This window comes from Amia ocellicauda, chromosome 1, assembly GCF_036373705.1.
Source record: "Amia ocellicauda isolate fAmiCal2 chromosome 1, fAmiCal2.hap1, whole genome shotgun sequence".
Lineage (NCBI taxonomy): Eukaryota > Metazoa > Chordata > Actinopteri > Amiiformes > Amiidae > Amia > Amia ocellicauda.
The window spans coordinates 1,608,307-1,636,275 of NC_089850.1; the positions used below are offsets into that span (position 1 = coordinate 1,608,307).

The 27,969-nt window shown below is 35.7% G+C and overlaps 2 protein-coding genes and 1 long non-coding RNA gene across 4 annotated transcripts in view; 1 reads left to right on the forward strand and 2 right to left on the reverse strand.

Moving 5' to 3' along the window:
* The window catches only part of gpr63 (G protein-coupled receptor 63), a 47,368-nt gene extending 26,933 nt beyond the window's left edge, over window positions 1–20,435 (reverse strand). The window contains exon 1 of one of the 2 annotated variants that reach the window (XM_066699268.1): window positions 19,908–20,435. The gene's annotated coding sequence lies outside the window, so the exon portion shown is untranslated. Of the gene's footprint in view, window positions 1–19,687 lie in introns of both variants that reach the window. The other variant, XM_066699187.1, reaches the window with a different exon arrangement.
* On the forward strand, window positions 8,809–10,716 carry LOC136759635 (uncharacterized). The gene is made up of 3 exons (XR_010820083.1): window positions 8,809–9,099; window positions 10,178–10,215; window positions 10,377–10,716. It is a non-coding gene; the product is annotated as an uncharacterized LOC136759635 (long non-coding RNA).
* Window positions 20,436–23,956: 3,521 nt separating the features above from the next.
* ndufaf4 (NADH:ubiquinone oxidoreductase complex assembly factor 4) lies at window positions 23,957–26,953 on the reverse strand. The gene is made up of 3 exons (XM_066699390.1): window positions 26,720–26,953; window positions 25,539–25,633; window positions 23,957–24,754 (listed from the first exon to the last, which is right to left on the reverse strand). Exons 1-3 carry the CDS (start codon window positions 26,844–26,846, stop codon window positions 24,452–24,454), a joined length of 525 nt encoding a protein of 174 aa, XP_066555487.1. The 5' UTR covers window positions 26,847–26,953; the 3' UTR covers window positions 23,957–24,451.
* Between the last annotated feature and the right edge of the window lie 1,016 nt (window positions 26,954–27,969).

Sequence of the window (27,969 nt, forward strand, 5' to 3'; positions counted from 1 at the left end):
GTCCCAGATGCAGCCAGCTGAAACAAAACAGACAAACAAAAAATGTGGAAATGCTTGTGTTTCTTGCAAAAAAAAAATAGATAGAACATAAGAACATAAGAAAGTTTACAAACGAGAGGGGGCCATTCGACCCATCGTGCTCGTTTGGTGTTCATTAATATCTAAGTGATCCAAGGATCCTATCCAGACTATTTTTAAATGTTTCCAAACTTTCAGCTTCAACCACATCGCTGGGTAGTTTATTCCAGATTGTGACTACTCTCTGTGTAAAAGAAGTGTCTCCTGTTTTCCGTTTTGAATGCCTTGAAGCCCAATTTCCATTTGTGTCCCCGGGTGCTTGTGTCCCTGCTGATCTGGAAAAGCTCCTCTGGTTTGATGTGGTCGATGCCTTTCATGATTTTGAAGACTTGGATCAAGTCCCCACGTAGTCTCCTCTATTCCAGGGTGAAAAGGTTCAGTTTCAGTCTCTCCGAGTAGGACTTTCCCTTCAGACCTGGAATAAGTCTGGTTGCTCTCCTCTGAACTGCCTCTAAAGCAGCAATATCCTTCTTGAAGTGTGGTGCCCAGAACTGTACACAGTATTCCAGATGAGGTCTAACTAGTACATTGTACAGTCTTAACATTACTTCCCTTGTTTTAAATTCTACACTTTTGACAATATACCCTAGCATTCTGTTTGCCTTTTTTATTGCTTCCACACATTGCTTGGATGGAGAAAGTGAGGAGTCCACATAGACTCCTAGGTCTTTCTCATGCGTTACTTCATCTAGATCTGTACCTCCCATAGTGTAATAGGAGTATGTGAGTTCATTCTTTGTAACTGCACTTTCACAGTGAAAATCAGGAAATATAATTTCTAAAGTTTGTTCCCATTTCAATTCCTGCATTGCATTTGCTTCCTCTTGTCTATATCCCCCCCCCCCTTCAGTTCTTCTGAATGTATAATACAGGTCTTAATGGAGGCTGAGGTGACGAGTATGCACAGTTGTGGTTTTAGATAAGAATGGCAGTAGCATTTTTAAAAGGCCAGTATAGCGACAGAAGATTGGATAGGTTGACCTTGTTGCTAGGTGCCAAACCTAATCAGCATGCAGTGTTATCACTGAGGAGCAAGGTACCAAGCAGATGCTTTTTTTCTGGTTACTATGGATCTATAGATATTTTTTATCCTCAGATAAAGAACCAATTGTTCTTAATTTCTAAGCAGCACTTAAATCACTTGGAATAGTTATGCTGTGTACATTCCACTTGAGATTTTGTGATAGCCAAAACCCCTGTGAAATTTGAAAATGATCCCTGCTTTAAATTGAATCTAGTGTTTGTGGTAATAATGAAAAGCTTCCAACCCTTTTTAGTGAAATGTGTGTTTGACATTACATTTGAAGTAACCTGAATGGTATTGGCAAAATGTTTTCTTAACTCACATTATTTAATGTTATTTTGTTCATAAATAAGTAATTCCTATGTAACTGCAAGTAAGTGTGTATTTACCAAATCTATGGAGGATGTAAACATTTTGTACTTTACCTTTCAAGCAGATTGTCCATGCCATATTAAACACCTTAAACACTAGGCACTGTTAATTTTAAACCCCTCATGGTAATTTATTTACATGTTCCATCTGAATTAAATACTGTAATTTAGTTTACTTCGGAGTGCATCAGGTTAAAAAACAAACCATTGACCTTAATGTCAACTATAATATGCTTTGTTTGTATTATATCTCCCAATTATGCACAAAACCTTCCCTTTAAACTTCAATTATATTCTATCTGCTCAAATATACATATAAAATGTCTTTTAAATATACACTTTTTTCTTCTAACATGAACATTTTTTATTTTTTAAATCTAACTATAGAAGTGTACGTTGTGAATGAAAATGTGCAATTACATTCATAGAATGTATCCCATTTGAGATTTTACTTGTGGAATGTTGCTAATAGTTACTGATGAGAGATTAACTATACATTCTATGTGGTTCTGTTTAAAAAAATGATTTGTTTGATAGGTCCTTTAGTTACAGCTCATTGATCATGGTTTACTTTACCATCTGTTAGATTGACAAACTGACTAAATGACAAACTTCTTGCATTTGTGATTCTATAACAGAACATATATTGATGAAAGACATGGAGCATTCCGTCCAAAATCCCAGTAATCAGCTTTTACTGTAGTAAATATACATATCACTACAAGGAGCAAACATGGAAACATGGTTTTAGGAGCTTAGGGACACTTGGTGGTGGCAGCCATTTTAGCTCAACTACACAGACATTTTGTATTTGAGCCAGAGCCAAAATGGCTGTTGCCACCAGGTTTCCCCAAGGTCTTGAAGCCCAGTTTCCCTTTGGGAAGATAAACCGCATCACACAGAGTAAAGCTGAAATTTCATCACAGCCATGTTTTATGTTGCAGCAACTTGAAATGAACATGACGAACTAGTTTGAAGCATGCACAGTTTCAAAAATGCAGCATGACCACCAAGATGTGACTTACAAAGTAAGAACAATAAGGTTCATCAATATAATGAAACAACATGACTGTCAAACCATCAGACTAATTGTCTTCTCTTTAATTTGATAATGTGTTTAACTTCTAGAAATGTGTGACTGGAAGCTTGTGACAATTCACCAGGACAGAACACAAAATAACTTAAATGTCCTTACAGCAACATAGTAACATTTAAGTACTTAAGTAACATTTTGTGGTGATATTAAAACCTGGGGACTTGTCAGTAAATATTTCACACTTTTATCAATATTGAACGTTATCTTTATTTGCATTTTAAAAGCAACCTGATTGAAATTTAAGTTACCTAGGAGTTGTTGTTTTTTTAAGCTTTTCACCACATTAATGAAACCAGGCTAATTGATTTGCTTTGAGCCTCTTCATCTCCATGGAAACAAGATGGAAAGTACTTTCATTTTAACATCTTGCCTGTACAAATCTGACCAAAGCATTTAATGTATTAAGACAAAATGTCAAAATTATATATTTTTTTAATACATTTATACTGTGCACAAAATAATGAGGGAACACTGGCTTTGTCTTTATTTTACTAATGTCTTCCTTTCCTTTAATCAAATATGCTAATGATAAAATAAATGTATATGAATGATAGCATATGCATGGGAAAAAGTATGTAAATAATACAAACTAAAGCTCTCAGAAGTAAGATACAATTACAAATATTGGATTTCTTAGGGAAAAACATTATGCAACACTTCTAAGTTTATTATCTTAATGTCAATGGACAAGTAAATAAATACCTGTTCTCATTTAACAAACACAGCTACATACTTTGTAACAGGGGTGTGAAATGAAAATCCAAAACTCCGAGGACGAAAAGCCGTGCCGTGACAAGTCACGGCACGGCTGCTGCTGAGGCTCGCCGATTAGGTGCTCATGTGTTGTCCGCTCCCTCGCAAACAGGCTGCGGACTCGCGGCTGCAGGCAATGAGCACCGTGGCGACTGTGACGTCAGCGGCAGCTGTGCATCGTCTATTTAATCTCTCTCCTTTCGCGGGTGAAGCTGCTAACCGCTGAGAAGTAGGACTGACACTACTACCCTGACTGCCTGGAGCCCCCCTGTTTGTGTGTTTGTTTTTGCTTTGTTCCCCCCCCCACCCCTTTTTGTGTTTTACTGCGGACCCAAATAAAGCCCGGACACCGCTGTATCCCGACTCTGCTGTGTCCAGCTTCTACAAAACCTTCATTGAAATGCTCATAATGTATTACCTAGAAAACCTGGATATTTGACTGGTCACTGCTGCATTTAAAATATAAGAGAATATTCAAAATTACAGTAAATGCAAAAATACCCTCCAGCTTCAATTATTCACTTTATTTCCTGTTTGCTTCTCTGTCAATCAAATAACACAATGTATCTTGTTGTGGTTTGGCAAATGTCTAAACTACTGAATGTTGGTTCACTGAAAAAGAAAGACAGCCATTACTGAATGGGGAGAGCCTACTGACCTGCCAAGTGAAAACATATACCAAAGCTGCCCAATAGGAGCCCTGAAAGGAGTTTTGAAAATGTACTACTGCGTTTCTTCAGAGTTTGGACAGTGACAGCTCAAAGGGTAATGTGAGGGCAATTGAGCACCAGAGCACCATGGTGCCCACTACCCCCCAGAAAAAGGGAGGTAGTTATAGGAGGAGATTCAATTCTTAGAGGCGTAGATCACACAGTGTGTTCTAGTGATAAGGAGACCTGCATGGTATCTTGCCTGCCTGGTGGTCAGGTTGCAGATCTCCCTAAACTAGTAGACAGGCTACTGGACAAAGCCGGGGGGAATCCACTGGTCATGGTCCACATTGGAACCAATGACATAGGAAAAAGTAGGGCAGAGGTTTTGCAAGACAAATTTAAAGAGTTAGGAACAAAACTAAAGAGCAGGACCTCCACGGTAGTTTTCTCTGAAATACTTCTGGTACCACGTGCCAGGCCAGGGAGACAGGCTGAGATTAGAAAGTTTAACACATGGTTGAAATCTTGGTGTAGGGAAGAGGGTTTTAGGTTTATGGAGCATTGGTCTTTCTTCTGGGATAGATGGGACCCGTACAAACCGGACGGTCTTCATCTAAACAGAAGGGGGGCTAATGCATTGGGAGAGTAAATGAGAATCTTTTAAACTAGGGACCAGGGGGGCAGGGAGCTCTGACAATAGGAGATGTTCCACTAAGGAAAGAAAACAAAGGGAAACTGCTAGTAGGAAAGTCCTGAAATGTTTGTACCTCTATGCCAGGAGTATAAGGAACAAGATGTTAGACCTGGAAGCCACAGTGCTGGCATGTGACTATGATGTTGTAGGAGTGATGGCAGAACATGATGGGGATGAATACAAGTTGAAAGGATACACACATTATAGCATTATATGTGAAAAATGACATTGAGGCAGAAGAACTCAAATTATCTATCTATTTAAATGGTAATTTCATTCAGCCTCATGACACATTTGATCGTACCTCTGCCAGCTTCAGTCAGTGAAAGACCACAAAGTGAAGAAGTTTTCAAAGGTAAGAAAATACTTCACTCTCCTATTTTATAGTTCGAGTGCACTGATGATACTCGAGCCCAGCCTTATAATGACACAGGATTGTGGCAGACACTAGTGTGTGTGGTGACGCTAAAATTGTCATAACAGGTGGAGGGGCCCTAAACTGAGCTTTGATTGGGGCCCCAAAATTGACAAACACGCCTCTGCAGATGCAAATGCTGTTTGTGTGTGCTTTTTAATAAATCAATGCCAATCTCGTCAAAATGCCAATTCTATATACTAATGGAAAAACAACAGTATAATAATACTGCGTATGTGCAGAGCATACAATCCGAACATTACAGTCTTCTGAAATATTTATAGGAAATTTTACTTTCTCATGTGGAAACCTTGCAGAAAATCTTGTAGAAACTTTAAAGTAAAAATGGATGGAATAGTGTAAAAAAAGAATGACAAAAATTGGATGTATAAAGATTTATAATAACATGTACACTGGAAAATACCTTTATTGTATTATACAATCGACACTTAATAGTCAGTGTAATAATCTTTATGCATCCAAATAAAACTGATTGTGTGTAGGCTAGGTTTTTTTTTATTTAATTATTCCTTTTTTTTTTCTTAAAAGTTTATACAAAATGTCTGCAAGATTTCCACTAACCCTAACCCTAACCCTAACCCTAACAAGGGACATATTGAATATTTATAAAACAATTAGGCCTACATCTAGGGCTGTGCCGGTAAACAGTACCGCCTCATCTTTAATAGTAGACTTTTGTTTGTTTGTTATAAATGTAGTGATTCTGAAGCCTCTGTTTGTTGATGTGGTCGTGTCGCTCTACTGTGGTGTTGGATACCTGGGTTCGAATCTTGCTGTGGCCACTGCATGAGCAAGTGCATATAACACAAGAAAATACATTAGGACATTTTTTCTTTACCATTGTGGGCAATTTTTGTTTTGTTTCAGTATTTAGTACTGTTATGCTAGAAGTGTGTGTTTGTGTACATATCACACATATCAAGCATTTCGAACAAACTATGCTATGTGCACACCCCCAACCCCTTGCGCACCCCCGCCGCGCGCTGAAAAAATATGTGCACCCCCCCCAACTCTGGCTCAAGTTGTGACTGATTTCTGTCTTTTTGTCAAGTGACAAATCTCACGCATTTAGTTTTTGAAAACTTGAGAGCTAATTATTCACTTTAGTCATTCTGCACAGAATCAGCGCAAAGTCCGAGCATTCAGATTCTGTGCAGAATTATTTATAGGCTGCTAACTAAAATATGCCAAATGACACTTAGAACAGGGGATGTGCCAACTGACTGGAAGATGGCAAATGTCATACAAATCCAAAAGAAAGGGGACAAAACTGAGCCAGGAAATTACAGACCAATCAGTCTCACCTGCATTACTTGTAAAATGTTGGAAAAAATTATTAGACAGAAAACAGAGGAGCATCTTAATGAAAAACATATTCTTGGAGATGGTCAACATGGGTTTAGATGAGGCAGATCATGTCTTACTTATCTATTAGAGTTGTTTGAACATGCAACTGCAGCTGTAGATCACATGAAAGCATATGATATGATAGATTTTCAAAAAGCTTTTGATAAGGTTCCACACGAAAGATTGGAAGCTGTAGGCATTCAGGGTAATGTAAGTAGATGGAATATCAGAACACAGAGAGTTGTCATAATCTGGAACAAACTCCCCAGCGATGTGGTTGAAGCTGAACTTTTGTTCTTAATAATACTTGTTTAGTGTTATAGGTTAGTTTTCTAGTTAGTAAACATTTTCTATATAATAAGATATTTTCCTGTTTGACATATTCAGTCAATGCTCAAAAATAACATTTGTAGTGTTATGGGGGGGTGTATTTTGATAAGAGCATTTTAGCTCTGAGCTGAAGCACTGATCTAAAGAAGACCTCTCCCCCCAAAGTTATCAGATTTCCTTGGCTCATCAGCGTGTGAACTGGTTTACAAGTGGCAGTCTTGGGAGGATGGCACCGAGAATGGGCCAAATAGCTTGGAATCCCTGCTGTGAGATGTCTGGGGAAGGGGGCCTGTAGGTAATAAAAACTCTTTGAAATGGACGAGAGCCGAAATCCCGACACAGAGCTTCGAACCCGGGCCAACCGGCATTTCCAAAAGATGGCATGGATTGACATCAGTCATAAATCAAGCCCCCCTCCAATAGGACACTGGGGGCTGAAACCGAAATCCAATCTCACAAACTCAAGAACCAATCATCTATTGATCTGACAGGCGTATAAAGGGTAGTGTACGGCATCTCTCTAGCTCTCTCTCTCACCTGAACCAGTAACCGCTGCCACAGCTCAAACTACAGCTCTGTTGCCAGAACCGGAACCAGAAATCAACCAAGTCTTTGCCGGCAACAGAAGAGTTGAACTGGGAGAAGGAGATTGAGTCGTACGAAGAATTATTTTAAAGGACTTTATTAAATAAGGAACTTTACGAACTGCGCATGCCCACCTGTACCCATCTGATCAGTGGAGTTTTATAGCTGGACAATTGACTAAGTCGATTAAATACGAAAGTGTCAGTCATTTAAATAGCTATTGAGTCTTAAGAAACTTGACCCTTGGAAACGAACAGGGCCCTGCTTTCCTCAAAGACTTTGTCTTCAAGTAACTAGGGTGGAAAAACCCTGCTTGCAAAGAAGATTTTGTGCACACCCTTGGAGCCTTCAAACCAGTTGAAATCTGTTTGGAAAAGACTATGTTTCATGAAACCCCCAACTTCCAGGAGCATCGACTGAGTGGAAGTTCTTGGACAAAACTGAACCGGACTGCCTTTGTTCCAAACCACACGGACCTCGTGCCGTGTTCTGTTATCTGAGGCCCAGAGAGGCCTCTCTGCGACGAAGTTCAGATAAGTTTAACAGTTTGGAGTTTATCATTCATGACATTTGAGAAATCAATTAGACATGTTAATCTGTGATTCATAACTCTAGAATGTGTAATATCATTTAGGTTTGCTTAAATATAAATGTGTGTTGCATTAAACTGTTTGTTGACAATTTTAGAAATAAAACCTGTCAACGCCGAAAAATATCTTCTCATTCCTGTTTAACTGTTTAGTCTGAAATTGACACACGTTAATTGACATTAGATTATTGGTGGCCCTGCCTATCCTTAATCATTGAATAATAATCAGTTAAGGGAAATTGTGGTAACAAGTAATGATAGGATCTTTCTCGGCACCTAAACGACTGATAATATATATATATATATAACAAGAAGTTACCTGACATAAATACTAACCTGCGTAGTTATTTGATGTCCAACTAACAATACTAATGAGAGACTCACCTTCGTCTTACTAAGCGGTATTGTAGTAAATGTGTTTATAACCTCTTTTTGTTTAACGATTTGTGTGTTATCATGCGATCCCACGGAAGTGATTTGTCTTTGATTTGTTGATCTAGATTTGCATTTTTATTAGTTTTTCCCTTTTGTATAATTAGTGTAGTGCTACATTTAGTCTTTGTTTTTAATAAATTTGACAATTTATATCTTTGGAATTGGTGTCAAAATACATATTAAAATCACTAATAGTAGCACATTTTCATGCCATACTTGATGTATTATATCACACCAGAAAATATTGCCAGTCAATTTAATAGGGGAGTTAACCCAGTGAAGACGTGAGCTCACCAGAGCAGACCTCACACTGAGGTCACCTTGTGAGCTCACTGTGACCTGGTCACTGTGACCTTTTCAACAAGGGGCGGTAAATATCCTCTATGTAAATTAGATAGACATCTCCGCCTAATTTAGATGTGAACATTTGTGTTACCCGAAACGGTGCATTATGGGATTTGCATTAAGTTTTGGTGTATTTTTTTTCCTCTCCACATAATGGAAAACCTGCATAATTTCTTATTTCAGTCTTCTCTTTTAAAAACGATTGGATTTTTAACACGATGCACCTGGATTGTATTAAAGCAGACCTTCTCACAGATGGGAGAAAAGCGGGGGTTCACGCTTGTTTAAACACGGAGTCTTTGGTGGCTGTGAAGACCCCGTACTCCGCCATTTCTCAGAAGAGGATCAGTAAAGAGCAATATGGTAAGGCATTTTAATTTACTACTTTTGCGTTTTCCAGAAAATTGCGATCATGAATAAACCAGAGATCATAGCCAAAGCAACTGCAACCGAAATATGCAATATTTACTAGTCACTGTAGCTGTGTCAGTCTGTGTCGCCGACATTTCGCACCACATACAACCGCAGCGGCCGAACAATGCGCGGCTGCTAAACGGCTGTGTGAGGAAAAAATAAAAGACTTGGATAAAACTTAAGTGAAAATTAAAAGTGGTGTATTCATCGGTAAGCGCATCTAATCAGATGTATACATTTATAAAACATAAATAACCAATTATACAAAAGCATAAAACTAAGACATCACATCTTGTGCAAAGCGAAGCGCTTTGAAATGGCAGACGCTCTGTGCGCTACAGCAGACCGCAGCGCTGCACCGCATTATTTCATTATCATGATCAATGGCTGATCAAAGCTTTGATCCGGATCCGGGTTTGACTGAAGTTAGAAACTTGCTGATCCGGTCAGGACAGGCGAGCTCAGTGCAAATCTGCTAATAAAATAATGATAATAATGAATATCTGTAGAAAAGCACGGTTTCAGCAACCAACACGATTATAATTCTTTCACACTGACTAATGTATTACAAAGTCCAGTTTGTCGGCTATATTATTACCGCAGGTCCGGGGGTTTGAGAAGAAAGTATTTATAACTTATTAATTATGAGGAGTTTACATCTGTAACGCCGTATTTAATTGAAATATTTAATAACAGAACAGATATGCGGGAGAAATTCACATTCGCACTTTAGAATTGCGAAAGCTGCACAAAAAGAGGCTATAACCGCTCTAGTTTTAATTAAGTTTTAAACAGGCTACAGAGTAACAATAACAAAACTAAAAACTAAAAAACACCAGAGGTTTATTACAATACAACAATTACATTATAGAGAAACAGACCCATTAAGAGTTCTTAATGCTTTAGAATTTGTGAAGGCTGAAATATTTTGGATATACTGTTTGACCTCATTTTCAAAGATAGTTTTTATGACTACATTTATGAATGTGGAATAAGATTAAATAATAATCAATTTCCTTTTCTTTAGTGTATTCAGTGAAGGCCACGTCCGCTCCCTGACATCAGGTATGGTCTTCATTTGTAATTAAAAATATTTGATCATTGTCTGTTTGCTTGAAGTCATGCAGGTGGAAAAATATGGATTCTCTTTAAAATTAAGTAATTTGTAATTATTTTCATTCTTCCAATTGATGCTATAATTGTTCTTTACCTTTATTGTCTTGCAGCAAATACTAATATTCAATTTATCATTCTAAAACAAAAATTGGAGCATCTGGAGAAGAATAAAGGAATCGTCATGAGGGATCAATCCTAATAAAAATAATTCCTGACGAGGATGAACACAACCAGTTGGTCGACAAAGTAGAGGAGTTTGAGGGATTTTCAGTAAGTGTAATCACATTATTAAAATTGTGATTTCCCCCCTTGCAATATTTATAGCTAACTGATTACAGTATGTCATTTTAGGAAAGATTCTGGGCTTTAAAATCAACTGGATTGTGCCAAGTGGTCAGGTAAAAGAATTAAACTGTTACCAAACATTAGTCATGCAATTGTATTATTTTTTTAATCCTTTTTGCAAGAGTAGTATTTGTACATTTCTGAACATATTACTGTGTGTGTGTCTTGAATCTAACTACTGAATATCCATGTCACAATGAACCCACAGTGTGAGCATAGTTAGCTCACAGTTAGGTCACAGGTAGCTCACAGTGTGAGCTCTCTGTGAGTTCCCTGTGAGCTCACAGTGACCTCACATTCTTCAATGGGAAGGCACACTTTGAAATGTCGAATATTTGTTTTAAGATCACCCAAACACATTCCTCAAAACTGAAAATACACATTATCTTAAAGGGGAACTCCACCGAAAGTCCATAAATCCTCAGTTTATTCTATAAATAGATACATGTGGATTGAGTTTATCATGTCCAGCTCATTCTATGTACCAGAATTCAGAGATCGGGATGTGATGTCACGGGGGTGCTAACTCTGGAGCTGCTTTGCTGGAAGTCAATGGGGAAATTCAGAGAAGTCACAGAAATCATTAAAATCAAACATTTTATGCACGTTTGATGGCCCCATAATAAAATGTTCATTTTTAATGATTTTCTGAATTTCCCCATTGACTTCCAGAAAAACAGCTTCAGTTATAAAGTGTTTTACATCCTTATAATTCAGAAAGTTTGTTTATTTTTAATTTGAAAAAACATCATCAATATGCATGCTGCCACACGCCTCAGTTTTCTAGTACTTTTTTGTGATCCACAACTTTCTTTCTCATTGACAGAAGAAAGGAGGCATGTTAAAAAAAAAAACTAAGTGTGCTGTAGTATTTTTTTAATTTATTTATATTTTTTTTACTGACATTGACAGCACTGATGGGTTCTGAGGTAATTGATGAGCTTAAAGTGTTTTTTCAAATAAAGGTTTCAATACATTTTTTCAATACAGTTCAGACGGCGTCACATTCATAACACTGTCACATCCATAACGCTGCACTTCCAAGTTACACAATGAAAATATAAATAAACTGAGGTATTAATGATTTTGGAAAGCTGCCAAGTTGTCCTTATAAAATGGCATTGCATGTTTTGAGTGTAAGTTCCACAAATCACAGACTTTTGAGAATATGACCCCAGCAATGCTTGTCCATTTCTGTCACATTCATAACACAGTTTCTTTGGGCAATAAAAAAATAATGGTGAAACTTTGAACCTTGAAATTTGAACATGACACAGTCCTAAAACCACATTACCTAAATTATCAATTAATTATTAAATTTTTTGTGTGCAGATGTCACATCCATAACGCTGGAATTGCCCATATAGTTCTTTAAAATACGTATTTGAATCTAAAAAGTATTCTTCAAATGCTCCTTTTGAAGTCATAACACTTATGAAAACAATTTACAATGTAATTTGCACATCGTTCTTTTAAATCTTTAATTTAGTCTTTTTGTGTTGTTTATGTATTAATATTTATTAATATTACATTTATTTTTTATTTGTGTTGTAACTAGTTCTACTGTTTGATTCAACAATAAAACAGTCCTCCTACTTTTTCAGAATAGTGGAACATAGCCACTCCCCCCACGGTAATTTAATCACCATGGTGAATTCTTCAATGGTATATTGATACCACAAATCTGTCACCTGCACAGCACTACCTACATCACTTGATTTCTGTTGCGGTTTCATCTAGTTACCTTTCATTTTCTAGCAACAATGACAAATGTGTATGACTTCTCCCACATGATCCCGATAACACTGACAATAAGTATCCCAGATATATTCAATTGTTATTTCTCTGCAGCATAATTAAACTTGCATTTCCTTAATTAAAAGTACCCATTTGTGTTCCTTAAATCTGTCCTGTGTATCCATGTGTGTTAGCAATGTTTCTAACTAGTTATTACTAATGTGGCAGAACAACACTCTGGGATCCATAACTTACTTTGTTTTTCACTAATTCAGTGTCAGCATTTTTCTCCATCACAATAACAAAAGAGAAACTAAAATCAAACTGAACAGTGGAAACATTTTATTTTGTCATGGAACAAAGAATGCTGGATTGTATTAAATAACATCATAGAATAGGACAGCTACATGAAAAAGGCAGGGCACACTTTAAAATCATCATGGGAGACTCCAATGCAAAAACAGGAAAGCAACAGCATGGGACATCAGTAGGTAAACTCTGATATGGCAACAGGAATAAGAAGTGATAGAGTAATGAGAATTTGGACGAGGGGGAAAGACTGACATTGACCATCTTAAATAGAAGATACAGATTTTCTGGGTCTGATACCAATAATTTAGAAGCAAAATTATCTGATTGACGATATATCTACCAATATTTACTTTTTTTTGTTAGCATGCAAAACAGACATTTTCTAGCATAGATCCTTCAAATCTCTCCCAGACAGAGAGAAATTACGTCAAATATGACAATGACTGAAGGCAGGAATTTTATATTAATAAACTTAACATAGATTTTCATCATAAATAACCACAAATCAAACATTGTAAAATTAAATTAAATATATTAGAATAAGGGAGAATAAAGGCAAAATATAAAAAAACGCATGTTCTATACATTAGAACAAAGAACAACCGTGTTAAGTTCTGGCCTAACCAATATTAGCATTTAACACGTCAGGTTCACCTCAGTCCTCAATACTACCAATCCAACAATGGCAGGTTAAAGTGCAAGCAGCACAGCACAGCTGCATCTAAACAAAAATGTAGGCCTATTTAAAAATGCCCTTGAAAGTGTAACTTATTTAATACATATGTTAAACGTATTGCAATATGAATCATAGCCAGAACATGATGCATGATTTGAAATAGTTTTATAAATATCATGTATTATTTCAGTTTTATCCAACATCGTCTGGGAGGTGCGTTTGTTTCAATATTTTTCTTTAGATTGTTCCCTGCGATCTGAGCTTGCTTGCCATTTGTTTGTGGATATCCAGTCAACATCTTTAGCGAATATTTACTGTTTTTCTTTATTTTAAAAGCGATTAAATTAACTTTTCAGTAAAATTCGGGGGGCTGCAATGAATGGTTGTCGGATCCCCTCGTGGATTTCGTGTGTCTCGTCCTGACTCTTTTCCCGTTCAGCTCTTTACCTGTGTACCTCCATAGAGGGTCTTGTGCCCCCTCAAGGGAGCCAATAGTTTGAGAAAATGTATCGGTGCATTATCGGTGGAATATGTGCCGATATAAATAATTCTGTCAAAGGCCAATATCAGCCAATAATATCGGGGCTCCGATATATCTGTCAGGCACTAGACTGTACTGTACCAAACAGACTCAATACTGGAAGCAACCACAAAATAGTTAGCTATAGAGTTCATCTCAATACATAAGTGGAAAGAAGAAAACAAAAAGCAAAACCAACTGATATCATGAAACTCAAATTTGAACTGAAGAGTAAAATTAGTATAACCTACATGACCAACAATAAGATCTAGATGTATCACAAATGTGCAACAAAATCATGAGTAACACCATAGAAACTGCAAGATAATTTACAAGACTCATCACAACTAAACAAAAAGATCTATCAAGAAATAAAAGGAACATAAAAGTACAGTCAAGACCACAAATCAAAAGTTAATTACAATGAATTATGTGAAATAGTAAGGAACCTTATTACTAATGATGTAAGAAAGTTGAACATATTGATTGATTAAACAATTGAAAATAATAAAAACATAAAAAATACAAAATTAGCTACATCTCCTAATAGGAAAACCAAATCACTGCCCTGGAAAATGATGGCACAACAAAAAAGCAGTGATGCAATAATCAAAGGATTCTGCAGAAGTCACTTGTTCATTGCTGTCATCAATGAACACAAGTGAAATAACAGATGCAATCCCAAAAGAAGTAGCTTTTGCCATAAAAGAAAACACCTGGGTCTGGTTGTATTAATGAGATCAGAAATTGTCACTGGAACCAAGCTCACTGGAGCAGGATCTTAAAGAAGCATCATACGCGATAGATTAAGTTAAAATGATCTGCATTTCTGATCTGATTAAGCAGCATGCATGGTAACTAAGGGAATAATGGCATTTTTGAATGTCAGAATGTAGAAAAGATGTCGAAAAGGTAGAGGAAAAGAAAAGAAAGAGGCTTTTGTTTTTTGTTTGCTTTTTCTGGGAAAAGGAAGGGCAACTAACACTTTAAATAGGTCAAAATGTTACAATGAGGGCAGTGGGAAGAAATAATGACAACTGTCAATTTATCTAATACAAAGGTATACACATTTGATTCTATACACGTTCAGTCATCAGTACTCTTAGAAATCAAAACATTGAGTAAACCTACATAATTCTAAATCCATCTACTGGAAAACTGGATGTTTTCCCCACGTGTCTGTGTAATACAAGGTTACTGCCTTACTGTGCCATAGTTCAACCCTGAACAACAGGGTTTGATAAGAACCAATTAAAGCCAACAGTTTTGGGATAATAAATCATATGTAGTAAGAAGCAAACTTACTAAGGACAGCATGTGATTGTTGTTCTCTCTTGTCCAGCCAGCATAAAAATATTTTTACTTCTTACTTTTTATGACTTTTTTGTGACTGACCCATGAATGGTCCTTTTTGCAGCTGCTCCTAATTCCTGTTTTTGACCCTGCATGTCTTTCTGCAGCTCATGACTCTTCAACAATGACACATCAACAATCAGACTTGACACTGGCAAGATCAAGATTTGCAAAGGAGTACTCTCCAAAACTCTTCAATGCAAAACTTGAAGTGTTCCAAGATGGACAAGGAAGAAAAAGATAAACAGAGCTTATCTGAACAGTTTATGATGTTATCAATGCAAAAACACATGAAGACCTACAGCTTCAAATTCAATCACTCACTCACTTCTTGGATGCAAGAAAGAAAACTGGTTATACTCAAGTTCATGTAAAGTCAAGTAAAGTTTAATAGTTTTGTGAAAGCTAGGATTTAAATATGGCAAATGATACTTGAACTCAGTAGTAATGTCAATCTTGGACAACATTTTAACACAAATGGATTTTTCGAGTTACTCGAAGAATTGTGTTAGTCCTACTTCCATACAATCTCCTCGATTACAATGTACTGCCTCAAGGCTTCGTTCTTAACCCTCAGAGCACACAGCATCGCTCTACGCGTCAGGACTACAGCACTGTCACACAAATCACCGCGCTTGGTACAGCTCAGCAAATTACTTAATTTTACATACATAATTAGAATGTTCATGATACCTATATATCATAAGAAACGCAAGACATTTAAGTTTTTCATTCTTTCTATATTTTGTTTATTTTTGGAATTAATATAGAAATGTGCATTAACAGATATATACAAATAGCTGTTCAAGAGATATCATCAGTTTTGCAAGGAGCGCACATGTCTAGAAGCTCATCAGAACTACAGGCAAAACAACAAAACAAAAATCAGGCGGTCAGGTTGCTGTGTTGAATAAATATAAAAGCATTTTCAAATGTACTTAATATTACTGTTGTTTTCATTATTACTACCAGTAATATTTAATTACAATACTAATAATAATGTACATTGCTTACTTTGCATTGATTGTAAACGCGTGTGTCTGACTCGGTGCAGATGTGTTATTTCAACTTTGTGGAGAAATCAGCCAGTCGGGTTTGCTGTGTTGAATACATCCCGGACTATTAATTATGTGCATTTCTTAATCTTAGCAGTTTTCTTTTGTGCCAGTTCTGTAATTTGGGTTGAAAAGGGGATTCTGATATTTAAACTAGAAACGTCTTAATCTCTACCTTCAACCCCTCGCATCTACATTCTCGTGATAAACTTCTGCCCCACCTCCCAAATCGCAATTTGCCCAAATAAAAGTTTACAATACAAAAACAAAATTGCTTAATTAAGTTTGATCAGTCTCAGAAGAAGTAAATGTTCAAAACATCCCTCATCTGACTCCACTAAAAGCACTCTCATTTAATGAGCACTTTTAGTGCGCCGCCGTTATTTCCATCTCCTAAAACTGACAGGTTCATTTTTTTTTTTTTTACAATCTGTTTTAAAAGGTTTTTGATTGCTTAACACTCACAACTATCTGAATAACTCGATTAATCATCAGAATACTCGATTACCAAAATAGTCATTAGTGGCAGCCCTATATGGAAGAAAATAAAAAAAAAGTAAAATGGGATGGAGTTAATTTGGAAGAAACAGCACTTTACTAAAAGGACATCTACCCATTTCCCTGAAGAGAAAAGTATTTGATCAATACATACGACCACTTATGGATCCGAAACCGGATGCAAATATGATACAGAAACTACAAGCAACACAAATATGAAAAGATGTATGCTTATAATAACACGAAAAGAAAAAAAAATATCTGAGAAGAAACAAAAGTATGCAAAAAAAGGGAAAATGTTAAATTGGCAATGGGCACATAAAAAAAGAAGCAAAAGAATGGATCCCAAGAGATAAAAAAAAACTAGAACTCCATAAAAGATTGGAATATTACATCTTTGTAGCTTTGTGAAGCTTTGTTGGTGTGATCTGTTAAAGAGACGCTGTACATTGTAAGTGGAATATCATGGGGAGGCCTTCATCCTGCAGTAGATTCATAAAAGCTACTGCTAATGACGATGATGATTATATGGACACGTGTATGGAAATAGTTGAACACTATTTGAATTATTTCAACAGTATTTGAATAATTACAGACTCTCTTCTCAAAATAAATATTTTAAGGCAATTCTTCATGCAATGTTTTGTGTATTATGTAAGAGACCATTTGAGACCTCATAGTCTGGAGTCCCTTTAACTTCACACAACAAACAAAATTAAGTCTTCCATTTGTTCCATGACCACGCTTTTTAAAAGTGCATTCTTTAGCTACAAAGCACCCAACACTTCTAAAAAATATTTTATTATATTATCTTAATGTTAACTACTTTTAATATCCCTTTAACAGCTGGCCTCCTGTCTCCTATTTCCTCCAGTTTTTACACAACTTAAACAGTACATCAACAAAAAAATAAAACAAATTCACTATGTAAAATGGCCAGGGACATAGCAACAATCTGAATAATTTGGAGAACAGTATGAATAATAATATATACAACAATTGTGAGATATGAATAATGTAAGAAATATTATAATAGAATGAAGCATTTTTAAATTAAATTGATTATTTTTGGAAACTCAGATTCTCTCAGGTGTTTTATACTTATTTTTAATTTTAGTTATTTTTACACAGTGCTGTTTATCTCCAAAATGTAAAATCAACTAATGAGAAAAACAGCAATTTCACATGCAATATTTATTATTATAAGACATTAAATCTAAGGCACAACTGGACATAATTACCCCAATTTCCACAAGGAAGACAAATGGGATGCTCTTGTAGTTTCTCACATGACTGGCTAAGTGATGAAACATCACATCCTGAAATGGCTCTCTGTTGTGATTTAGACAGCTGCCATGTTTTTAGCGAGGATTACACTTGAGGTTAACACTTTAAGGACTGTTTTCAAAAACTCAGATTAGCACTAGTTTTGTACTATCCAATGTTATTTTAGGTAAAGTAGTCCAAAACTAGCACTTATCAAGGTCTGTGAAACCAGCTGTAAATGTTAACAGTCTATGAACAAATTCAACAGAAAAATCACATATACTTTGCTTATACACTACTACCAACACATAAGGACATGTAAAACAACATTTTGAAAACTCCCAAAGCTGTCCTTTTAAATATTGAAAAATACATGCTTTCAATTGTATTGTATTATTTCTTAACAACAGCTGTACCAAAAATAGTTGGATGTAGAAATTATGAAATATTGGTCCAGCATGAAATGATCTAGTGAAGGATCTTTCAACCTTGATCCTGCTTTACCCTTGTCTGTTCGTATCCATTCAAAGCTCTCAATAATGACAATCAATAACTTAAACTATTGGTGAATACTATACTATTATTATTATTGTTATTATTATGCTTGAGGATTTCTATTTATTGTAAATTGTATAAACAGCTTCAAATTATACAATGAATTAAAGAGATTAAAGAGGTTATAATAAAGCTTTAAATGTACAACTAAGCTAAGATATTTGTTCAATTATGGTTACAAAACAGTTAGTGGACCTCAATTACAATTAAAAAAGGACATACAATAGTACTCTGGGAAGAGGACTGACCCACTTGATGTGGTTTTCGTATCTGAATGTGGAGCTAATTTTGCACCTGACCTTCTCCTGTTGCCTGGAAACTGATTACAGGTATAATATCATGGACTTGTATTCAATTGTTATTCCTTTGCCAGCAAATTGTGACACACCCCAGTATGAAAATATAGGCTATGTAAGATGATGCATATAACCACTTAAATATTCTAAATCCCACGTGAAAAAAAACATGTTTTAAATATATATTAAAGTTACTTTACTTTACTATTCTGAACTGTTAAAACACGCCCGTTCTGTCCATAACTCAGTTCTTTTCTATACGATATATATATATATATATATTACTAGGTTCCTGATACACTTGAACAGACACCGGTAACAGATAGTGCTGACTAACATTTACAAACGGTATGACTTCGGAAAAGTATTATTAAAGATTTCCGTGTATTTAACTTGCTTCTGTAAGCAAATTTAAGCGAATGATTATAAACAATTTATATATTAACGGTTGCGTTAATATTAATATGATTGAAATCGAAAATTGATAATGAAATATTTAGATCATGAGATCAAACAGCGGAGCTACCAGGGAGCTGATAATAATTATGCACATAGTCACTAGCACTACAAATCAGCAACTCCGTATAAAATTAAGTAATAGTTTATAGCCTAGGTACTGAAAGTAATGCACACTACGATAGCTACAGATTAATAATATAGGCTAATATACATATTTTAACAATAAGGCTTGATACGTTTAAATAAGTTATACACCGACTTCACATTTGGAAGACGAAAACGACAAATCACTGAGGGTCTTGACTTTGTGAAACAACATGGAAATGTGTTACTTTTGAAAATATCTTACCTGTCACTTGTTACTCGCTTTCAGAGAATTCCGGACGAAGACTGCCACTACGAATTCATCGTCTGGTTTGCTCCCCCCACTCCCTTTTTTTTTTTTTTTTTTGTTAATATATAATTTAAAAAACAACAACAACGGTGTCTGATGTATTTTTTGTGCTGAAAGTTTACTAGTCAATAATTTTACCAGAAAAAGGGTATAGAATAAGATATGCCAAACAAACCAGAATTCCAGCCTCCTTCGTATCTGTCTTTTGTAGATTTCGTTTCTCTTGTAGGCGTTTTTTTCTGATTATAGCACCGACGACGTATCGATTTTCTGGTTTCCTGGTGAAATTGAAAGGTCATTACCAATTCATGATAATCATAACCCATTCGTAATAAACGTAGACAAAACCATGCATGAGTTTTTCCATTTAGTCTTTTGTTCAAGTCTTCTAGGGCTCTGCACTTTTCAATATTGCTTTAGGTGCATGTTTAAATCAGTTATGCTTATCCTTATAACGCCATCCCTTTCCCTTTTCACAAAAGGATTTGGTTTTCATTGTTGCTTTTCGTTGGGAATATAGAATCACTTCAATGAAGAACAAGCAGTACAGTATCCACTCCACTGACCATACGATATTTTTCTTTTCAAGTATTTTCAGATATTAATCGTCAGTGTAATTAGAATCACTCCAGTTTATCCACACCGTTGCAATTTAAGATACGCTTTTGGAAGCAGCAGCACACACACCGGCCCCACAGCGTTTCACAGTACAAAGCCACCGTAAGGCTCTCGTTTAATGGACTCTGTAATCCAATCAAATCGGTCCATTGGAATGCAAATATGAATGTATTCTCCAATCGAAGAGGTAAATCGTCTTCTTCCCGCCCTAATGTTTGGTTGTAGGAGGTACAGGGCACATGTGGGTTGTAGTGTACGCAGCCGAGAGCTTTGCTAAAACTGCGTCAGGATGTAAGCAACAGCTCTCGTTTGAGAGGAAAAGCAGTTCTCAAATTAAGTTTCCGTCATAGAAGAGTGCTTAACAAATCGACGACATTTTACATTTTTAATGCAGATCTTTTGAAGTACTGAGAGTGTTCCTGCATGAAGTCAACGGATTCAGCAGCAGCATACATCAAACATACAGATGTTTTAGGTGGCTGTCATTTTTATTGCCACCATACTTTACAGAGGGGATGATTCTTCTTAGTATGAGCTTCACCTTTTCCGCACAAAACATAATGTGACTGTTCCAGTAGTAACTACTGATGATGATGGATGCTGAACCTATAGTGTTAGGTTTAGCTTCTTTTTTTGAATAGCCATCACTGGGCTTGTGGAGGCCAGTGACCCTTTCTTTGCATGCAATTTCTTTTACAGCTCTCTCCCTTTGACCATGGTGATGAATTCCACTAAAGGAAAAAGGTGACCTTTGGAAGCTTTTATAAATTTCCTTAAGTTTCCTATTAAATTCCAGAAAATGCAGGGTTATTTTTGTAGGATTTTATTTTGAAATACTTACAGGTATGAATGAATTAGATCATTGTGGTTTGTTTTTTCGTATGTATTTTTTTAAAATCTTTAAAACATTTGGTATTGCTCTGTGTTGTTAGTACTGAAATATATAATTTGAGGATCAAAAGTTGCATTTCTTCTGTTCAATCACAGGAATAAATGTGGAAGCCACTAGATATATATAATAAGCTACTAACACAGTAGACCTCCCCTTAGACTCAAAAAGTGTCCTTTATCCCCATCCCCCATCCCACACTTCACCAAAACAGGGTGCCCTTTTTTTGGCTTGAGCCTCTGCCCCCCAAAATGTCTGTTCACAGTACTGGTAGAACTCATACCCTATTTCCCCATTCCTTTACTTTGGTATAGCTGAACTGAAGCAGAATCATTGCAACTATCTCAAGGGACTGTTAAGTACCTATAACAGTGTTTGAAAATAATATTACCTTTAATTCTTTGATATTAAACATTTGTATACTAAGAGCAGCCAAATCTGACCCAAGTTAATATTTTTATACACCAGCTAAATTTGCTGTAACAACTTGTTATAGGCACAATATAAGTTCTTCAAAGATTTTTCAGAATGTATACCACACAATTAAAAATTACAGTGGAGAGTTAATACTGAGGGATAAACAGACTTACAGCTAGCCAGCTGATTTTCTCACCTAGTTTGAGCCTGTTATAAGAACAAAAAGGGAAAATGTTAAATTGGCAATGGGCACAAAAAAAAAGAAGCAAAAGAATGGATCCCAAGAGATAAAAAAAAACTAGAACTCCATAAAAGATTGGAATATTACATCTTTGTAGCTTTGTGAAGCTTTGTTGGTGTGATCTGTTAAAGAGACACTGTACATTGTAAGTGGAATATCATGGGGAGGCCTTCATCCTGCAGTAGATTCATAAAAGCTACTGCTAATGACGATGATGATTATATGGACACGTGTATGGAAATAGTTGAACACTATTTGAATTATTTCAACAGTATTTGAATAATTACAGACTCTCTTCTCAAAATAAATATTTTAAGGCAATTCTTCATGGAATGTTTTGTGTATTATGTAAGAGACCATTTGAGACCTCATAGTCTGGAGTCCCTTTAACTTCACACAACAAACAAAATTAAGTCTTTCATTTGTTCCATGACCACGCTTTTTAAAAGTGCATTCTTTAGCTACAAAGCACCCAACACTTCTAAAAAATATTTTATTATATTATCTTAATGTTAACTACTTTTAATATCCCTTTAACAGCTGGCCTCCTGTCTCCTATTTCCTCCAGTTTTTACACAACTTAAACAGTACATCAACAAAAAAATAAAACAAATTCACTATGTAAAATGGCCAGGGACATAGCAACAATCTGAATAATTTGGAGAACAGTATGAATAATAATATATACAACAATTGTGAGATATGAATAATGTAAGAAATATTATAATAGAATGAAGCATTTTTAAATTAAATTGATTATTTTTGGAAACTCAGATTCTCTCAGGTGTTTAATACTTATTTTTAATTTTAGTTATTTTTACACAGTGCTGTTTATCTCCAAAATGTAAAATCAACTAATGAGAAAAACAGCAATTTCACATGCAATATTTATTATTATAAGACATTAAATCTAAGGCACAACTGGACATAATTACCCCAATTTCCACAAGGAAGACAAATGGGATGCTCTTGTAGTTTCTCACATGACTGGCTAAGTGATGAAACATCACATCCTGAAATGGCTCTCTGTTGGGATTTAGACAGCTGCCATGTTTTTAGCGAGGATTACACTTGAGGTTAACACTTTAAGGACTGTTTTCAAAAACTCAGATTAGCACTAGTTTTGTACTATCCAATGTTATTTTAGGTAAAGTAGTCCAAAACTAGCACTTATCAAGGTCTGTGAAACCAGCTGTAAATGTTAAGTCTATGAACATATTCAACAGAAAAATCACATATACTTTGCTTATACACTACTACCAACACATAAGGACATGCAAAACAACATGAGGGATAAACAGACTTACAGCTAGCCAGCTGATTTTCTCACCTAGTTTGAGCCTGTTATAAGAACATGTAGGCCTAGTACTTTACTGAAGCAGGTAATAAAAATCTGATTATTCCACATTTTCTTTGTGTACTACCTACAAAAGATAAAGTTAGAGGGTGTCAGACTGACAATAAACACATTTGGGGAATTGAAAGGGCTATAAATGCAATGGATTCATAATATTAATTTAAAGACTAGGTAGCTATGCATCAATGTGAACAAAGTCAATCAAGATTAGAAACCATATTCTACATTGCTCCAAGAAAAACTGGACCAGTTCCTAATGTGTGTTACTATTTGTGGTGTGTTTCTTTTTGATGTTGTTCTTTTAATATGAAATGATATTCTGTAGGATTGCACTTTACATTTTAACATACTTCTTGCATTACTTGTACTTGTATTATTTTGTTTTCCCCTTTGCTCCCTTTCACATAGCCCTTGACTGTGACCTTTTACTACCCAGGATGTAAGACCTAATGTATTGTATTCACTTGTGTAATGCATTATGCTTTGAATTGCTTTGTATTATGAAAAGCTGAATTTGTAATGTTTGATGGCTTGTACTGAACTGTATTTTTGCACTTTGTACGGTACTTATGTTTTGTAAGTCGCCCTGGCTAAGGGCATCTGCCTAGAAATAAATAATAATAATAATAATAATAATAATAATAATAATAATAATAATAATAATAATATTATTATTAATAATAATAAACAAAAACATACAGATTTCAATTAATAAATGAAGTCAACAGTTTATTTTACATTAGTGCTGAATTCATCAAATGCACCTTCAAAAACACCTTACAGTAATATATCCAAACAATATCTATGACACTGAAAAGGAAGTGCATTTGTAAGAGCTACCATATTCTGAAAAATAATAAAACTGGGGTGTACTGTAATGGATGATAAAACAAATGCACCATTAGTAATCAATATAAAACATAAAGGACTGTCACTCAACACATAAATATGTAACATGAACAGTACAAAATGTTTAGAATGTCTTTTTCAAGGCTTATCATAGCTTCGCAAATGAGAACTATATCAGATTCATTACACAACAAGTTTATATTTGTATTATGTCATGTGGGTGTTTAAGTGTCAGATTCTGTTAATCTAAAAATCATGCAACAAGAAAAGGGATAACTTCTAACCTGCCTTCACAGAGGCCACCAAATAAAATCCATCAAAGATAGAAAATAATTAAGAGAGCAAACATTAGGTTCCCTTTATTTGTTTCTTGTCTTCAGTCTTTGGTGGTATAATTTTCACCTCAAAGGGGATGAAGAACTCAAGAAGGGCTTCAGTGTCTTTTAAATCTAAAGAGTACTCTTGGGCTATCTTGTCAGGTGTCCATGTTTTAGGGGACTGTTTGTAATTATTAAGGACAGTGAGGGCTTCCACAATGGACAGTTTTCCTTGAGGGACATCCTTAATATCACAAATTCTGTATGGTCCTGGTAGACTGGATTTTAGAGGCCTACGTTCCTCTTCATTTGGCATTACCTCATGCTTCACACTCTACAGGAATAAAAAAAGAAAAAAGAAAAAAAAGAAAAGATAATACTAACAATTATACACAAATAAGGATGTACACTTCCTGGGGAAAGTAAAAACATTTGGATTGATACAGAATAGGTATTTTTTCTTACTGCTACTAAAAGAGAGGACAATCTCTGCTTTATTTCTTCCAAAACCTTCTCCTTTTCCACCCTTACCCCAAATTACCCCACTGAGGTCAGGATAGCACAGTCGCAGTCATTACTCAAGAAAGCTAACCTTGTATCCCATTTGCAGTATGCAATAACAGGATATTCTGTAACCATGTGACAAAACGTTTTGTGGTCCGACTAAACTAAAATGGAACTTCATGAGGATGCCTCTCATCAACAGGGACTGGGGGACTGTCAGGATATAACACAAAACGTATGAACACCTGAGCCAATTTAGGATTGCTATGACAAGGCATTATGTGTGTGTGCGAGCATTTTATACATTGTATATTATTTTACCAAAGAAAAAGTGTATCTGAGACCAGAATATATATATATGAAAATAGAAAGCAAGCATGTGTCACCAAAATAAACGTTAGATTAAATAATCGTAATTCAGTTGGATGAAGGCAAACAGGCATAAATTGTATACTATAGAGGGGTGCATAAAGAGTAAATGTACAACCTTATAAAATAATTAAATGGAAGCTTCTACCCATGCTGTGCCTGTTGCAAAGTACACTAATTGCCCATCTTTTCACCATTCTGTACAGACATTGTCTTATGTTGATATAATCACTACTAGTTCTCACCTGCTGAGGAGGGTCTTTCGAGTCCACATACACGGTCTTTAGTAATGACAAAAGGGGCTCATTTTTCCTATGGATAGCTTCAGTGTTTTTTGGATCTGGAGAAACAATCAACATAAGTATAACAAGCTGTTATTAAAGCATGTTTTTCCCCACATGAACTCCAAGCTCTTCAAACTTGGTCTCATCCTTCACCTATAACATAAAAGATATCTCATGTAATTTAAAAAAAAAATAATAATAATAATAATAATAATAATAATAATGATAAATCTGCCAAGGAGTACATATTGTTACATCTTTACTAAAGAAACCCTCAGAAATCCACAGTGCTCTGTGACCAGTAATTTTTAGTAGTTTAATTCTTTACTAAATTATGCAGACTGAAAAGTTTATTATGATGAAGTGTGGGACACTGACCTGTGACATTTCTAAATGGTGGTCATTATGCATTAGTTAGTTAAGTGAGTAAAGTAGAAGGAACTTTTAGTTAGAACAATTAGTTACCCAATTAATATATATATATTTAAATGTGAAAACATCGAAACATGGATCAGTAACACTTGGCATGCACACAGTACCATTAGGAACATGTCAACACATTTTGCATACTTTGGACATTAAATATTTTCATGCAGCTGTGTAACATGTACTTTAACAAATGCAAGCCCTCACTGACACAACTACTGTTCATATAACATATACCCTGGTGTATACTGTCTTTGTCCATACATTGTAACAACGGTTGTAAACTTAAGCTAGTATGGTTGTCATCTTTATGTTTCAAAAAACATTTTGAAGGAAAGAACACCAGTTGGACCTGTTCATAATTTTGTAGGCTACAAAATAGTAGTAGTTCATATTATTATTATTATTATTAACATTGTGGCCATTTTGATTTTAATTTACTTAATTATTTATTTACATGCAAATCGATTTGCGAATATCCTCAATATTATTATTAAGCTCCTAATGTGTCGATAGATACACGATCTTAAACACATCTTGTTCGAAACTCTTTGAAGTTCCAAAGTTTATCTAAATTACACTACATAATAAAGAATATTAAGGCCAAAATAATAAATAATTCATATACAAAGGTCATAGCTATTGAGTTACATGAAAGTTACACAACGCCCTCAATGACAAAAAGCCTACAGATAATTTCGTCTTAATTTGCTTACTTTGTTCTACGATGTTCTTCATCGAGGGATGTCGAGGGGCAGCTGATGGTTTAGCTTTTCCAATCTCCCGATGAGCACGGTTTTCCAGATTAAAGTTTCTTAAAACCCGAGAAACACGTACCCCCATGTTTCAAATCATAATCACTCGAAATCACTCTGTGAAGCTTTATGGTCAGACAGCAGCCTATATGACAGAAAGCCATAAACATTAGAAAACGTTGTAATGTTTTTAAAGATCCCGTGTTTTCCACAGCAGCCTCTGGTGACGAGGAGGAATAAGCACATAATCAGCCGGATGTGCAGAGATGCGCGATCTTCGAGGGCTGCTGCGTGGCGTCACCATGCCCAACCCGCAGAAATCTGTACAGAATCGCCACAGCGCAGCCCAGTGAAAAGTGACTGCGGGAGGGTACGTGTTGCAGTGAATCAAAGAGAGAGGCAGAGATCAAGAGGGACATGTTAATATGAACGTAAATTGCCACAATAACTACTGTTGCCCCTTGTTAAAGGAGTCGAATGTCAATTTATCATTACACAATGAAGCCGTGGACAGCGTCCAAACCATAGAAATCAAATTACTTGGATTACTGCAGGGTTTGTGAAAGGTGTTTTTCGATGAGATACGTCAGACAGACCGCAGCCACGCAGCAAGCCGTGCAATACGCGAACGCTACCTAGAATGCACTCTGCTCTGGTCTACCTAGAGGGCTGGGAAATTTCAGTTCTTCAAGGGCCTCATGGATTTCTTGCTTTTATTCCACCCGGATATTAATTACTTACTTTATTTAATTATTCAGAGAACATCTCAAACCAATTTCCACACATACACACTGCCCCACAACAAACGCAAAGCCGTCCTTATGCTGTATTTCACAAGCAGCAATGTAAAAGGAAGGCATACCATCACTGCTTTGGATATGATCTAGTTGGAGTGTCAAATCAAATCTTGATCAGCAGATACAAAGCCTAAAATGGTAGTGCACTCCTGTATGCTAAATTGCTGGGTTAGCTATCTGATAAAGCTACACTTTACAAGGCTGTAATCTGTAGGATGAGGGCTGCTGTGGGTGGGGACATCAGCAGTGGCTTGAGTGTTACACTGCTGACTTATTGCCTCATAACATTTTTATTTTATTTTATGTTTAAGTGAGAAGTTGTGCAGTGTAGGAAACTGCTTCTGCTTCTGCTTCTTTTCTTTTTATATATTTATTCAACAAAACTAAAATGGCCAAGCATGTTATTTTTGGGGA